This window comes from Limulus polyphemus, unplaced genomic scaffold, assembly GCF_000517525.1.
Source record: "Limulus polyphemus unplaced genomic scaffold, Limulus_polyphemus-2.1.2 Scaffold1562, whole genome shotgun sequence".
NCBI lineage: Eukaryota > Metazoa > Arthropoda > Merostomata > Xiphosura > Limulidae > Limulus > Limulus polyphemus.
Genome location: NW_013667172.1, coordinates 103,576 through 106,408, shown reverse-complemented (window position 1 = coordinate 106,408; position 2,833 = coordinate 103,576). Strand labels below are relative to the sequence as shown.

The 2,833-nt window shown below is 31.5% G+C and overlaps 1 protein-coding gene across 3 annotated transcripts in view; it reads right to left on the bottom strand.

Moving 5' to 3' along the window:
- Positions 1-2,833, bottom strand: part of LOC106464109 (TGF-beta receptor type-1-like) — a 48,252-nt gene that overhangs the window by 10,639 nt on the left and 34,780 nt on the right. For all 3 annotated transcript variants that reach the window (XM_013924220.2, XM_022391774.1, XM_022391772.1), the window contains 2 exons: positions 2,107-2,274; positions 1,068-1,349 (listed from right to left, as the gene is read on the bottom strand). In XM_013924220.2, the coding sequence (XP_013779674.1) occupies positions 1,068-1,349; positions 2,107-2,274 (450 nt within the window). The remainder of the gene's footprint in view (positions 1-1,067; positions 1,350-2,106; positions 2,275-2,833) is intronic.

The window sequence follows — 2,833 nt, the reverse complement described above, 5'->3', positions numbered from 1 at the left end:
TTTTTGTTAATAAACATAATAAAAAATGTTCATTGTGGCAAATGAAAATAAAAATTTGATCTAAGTAAAAGTTTTTTTTCCCAATCTGAAAAAAATCCTTACATGATAGAAAAAAAATTAATATTATTTTCGAAATCTGTATAGCTAAATTATGGAAAATCAGTCATTAAAATCAAAACAACTTTTATGAAATTTAAATTCACAGACCTGTGGTATACAAGATGCATAATAAAAGTGGTAGATTGAATCGTTATCTTCACATAATCATCATTTTCTTCAAACCTATGACTTCCTTATAGAATACAAAATGTACAGTACACGTATTGCTTTCTTGTATAAACAAACATCACATTTTAATTGTGCTGATATTTCTACCTGTCTTCAGTTTGGAGCACTGAGATCTAACATGCCTGTAGCATAAATCATTCTGAAGACCTCTCTATCTGTTACAGTTTATACATACACTACTAACTGTAAAGATTATTCTCAGAAAAACTGCCATAAACTAGTACCACTGCAACTGAAAATTGTTCTCAGAAATACTGCTATACATTGGTACACAATGCAAGTGCAGGCGTTTTGTGGTCAGTAGTTATCACCTTATTCACTGTTTTGACCAACCCTTGCTTGACTTTCGTGGAATCATTTATGGATTACAGACTTCTATAGCCACAGGAAATGCATGTTTATTATAAGAAACAGCTGTTTGGATTCAAAACATAAATATAAGGATTAGTGATTATATTTTCCACTGTCAGGATTTGTTTATATTGTCGATGTCTTTACTAATGAGGTTTCACTGTATTGAAAAGAAGTATATTATTAATTATAAAATTATACTGAATTTGATAGATGCACATTTTATTCAACAAAATAGCAATTGCACAATACACATAACATGGCGCGTTTTCCATAACAAATAGCAATATTTTTAAAGTATTCTATAAATGTTTAGATAGTGGGTAACATGTTTCGTATAATTAAATGCACAGTAAAAGTCAACAGAAAATAAAGATGTTGAGACCTTAAGGGTTAAGTACACATAAAATTTGTTATAATTAACTTACCACCAACATTACAGCGCCAGGCTATTTCCCACAAAACAAGGCCAAATGCATAAATATCTGCCCGCTTGAAAGAATCAAAATGATTGATGTTCATTGTTTCATCAAGAACTTCAGGTGCTAGGTATCTCTTTGTGCCCACTCTTGGATTGGGAGGGATGTCTACAGAATTTGTTGCTGAATCGTAACGGACAGCTAGTCCCAAATCTGCTATGGCACATGTTCCATTAGATTTGACCAAGATGTTCTTACTCTTCAAATCTCGATGAGCAATTGCAGGCTTACCTATAGTTTACACCAAACTCAATTTCAGTTCTGCACATAACAGAAATATAACTGTAAACACATTAGTACTACACAAACACATACCTTAATTTCCTGAAGTTATGTAATTAAACATGTAATGGTTGATACTTCCATTATTGTACAAATAAAGGAGAACTTCAAAGATACATAAGAAGGAACATTTTTCATCCACATACCATGATTAACTCTTCCCAAATAAAACATTTTTTTTTTAAATCTAGAATGTACAAGTTCAGTTAAACTGATATTCTTTCTAAGGAGCATTACAGAAACAGCAACTGAATATACTTAATAAAAGGTGTTTTCCAAATAAGTTAGTAAAAGCTAAACATATGAGGTACATTCAGTACTCACAAAACTTGCCAACCTGTGTCAAAAACATAAGCTATATTCAATACCTTAGAAAATAGCTAGTGCATTTTATATTAAAACACAGTCCACATTCACTACCCAGAAAATACTAGTGCAACTTGTATTAAAAACATAAACCATGTTCAGTATCCACACAACAACTTGTTCAGCTTATGTCACAAGTATAAGCCACATTCAATACTATGGAATACTCATGAAACTCAAATTGTATAAGAATGCTTTTGCTCAAAGAGTGGTAGTCAAACTTAATTAAGACATGTTTATATCTGTTTATATCTCACCCCTCCCCCCAAAACAAAAATAAACCATAAGAGTCCCTCTTCTTGCAAGGGTGGCTAACATAGTTTATAAACACTGTGCATACCTTGGGTTCCTACAATTTCCATATGTAGATGAGACAGACCATTGGCTATAGAGTAAGCCATTTTGTACATGCTGCTTGGATCTACTGAACATCTACTTAGGTAATCAAAGAGAGATCCATTCTCATGGTAGTCAGTGATTAACCACAACTGTGTCCATGTTCCATTGTCTGGAAAGAAAAATTTAAATATAGCATACTCTTGAGATTTAACACTTATTGTTTTCAACCTTTATTATTACAATTACAAATTTAAACCTCAGACTCGTATTCACAACCATATTCATTTATTTTGTTTTTGAACACCTATAGTGTTGTACTATCACTATATAGTGTTTTTTTAATGTAATATATGTAATTCTTTGGATGATAATTTCAGATTTACTAAATCTATGTGGAGCATAAAAACTGGTGACAAATATAAGTGCACATTACTGAAAATTTAAAATTACTTCTCACAAACTTTTCTTTTAGCAGAGATGAAAGTGTCCCTTTCCTAAAAATCCTGAAAATAATCAAAGCCAAGTAAAAGGGGGTCCGGCACACAAAATCCTGCATTTTGATGCATTTTAGTACTTAAAATTCACTTAAACAAGTTACCCCATTTTTCTTACATCAATGATTATCAAATACATGTGAGAAATATCAAATCTGATTCCCCCTAGTTAATGAATAATTTTCAAGAGTGCATTCTTTGGAATTCATAATTTTCACTATTGGATGTCAAAAC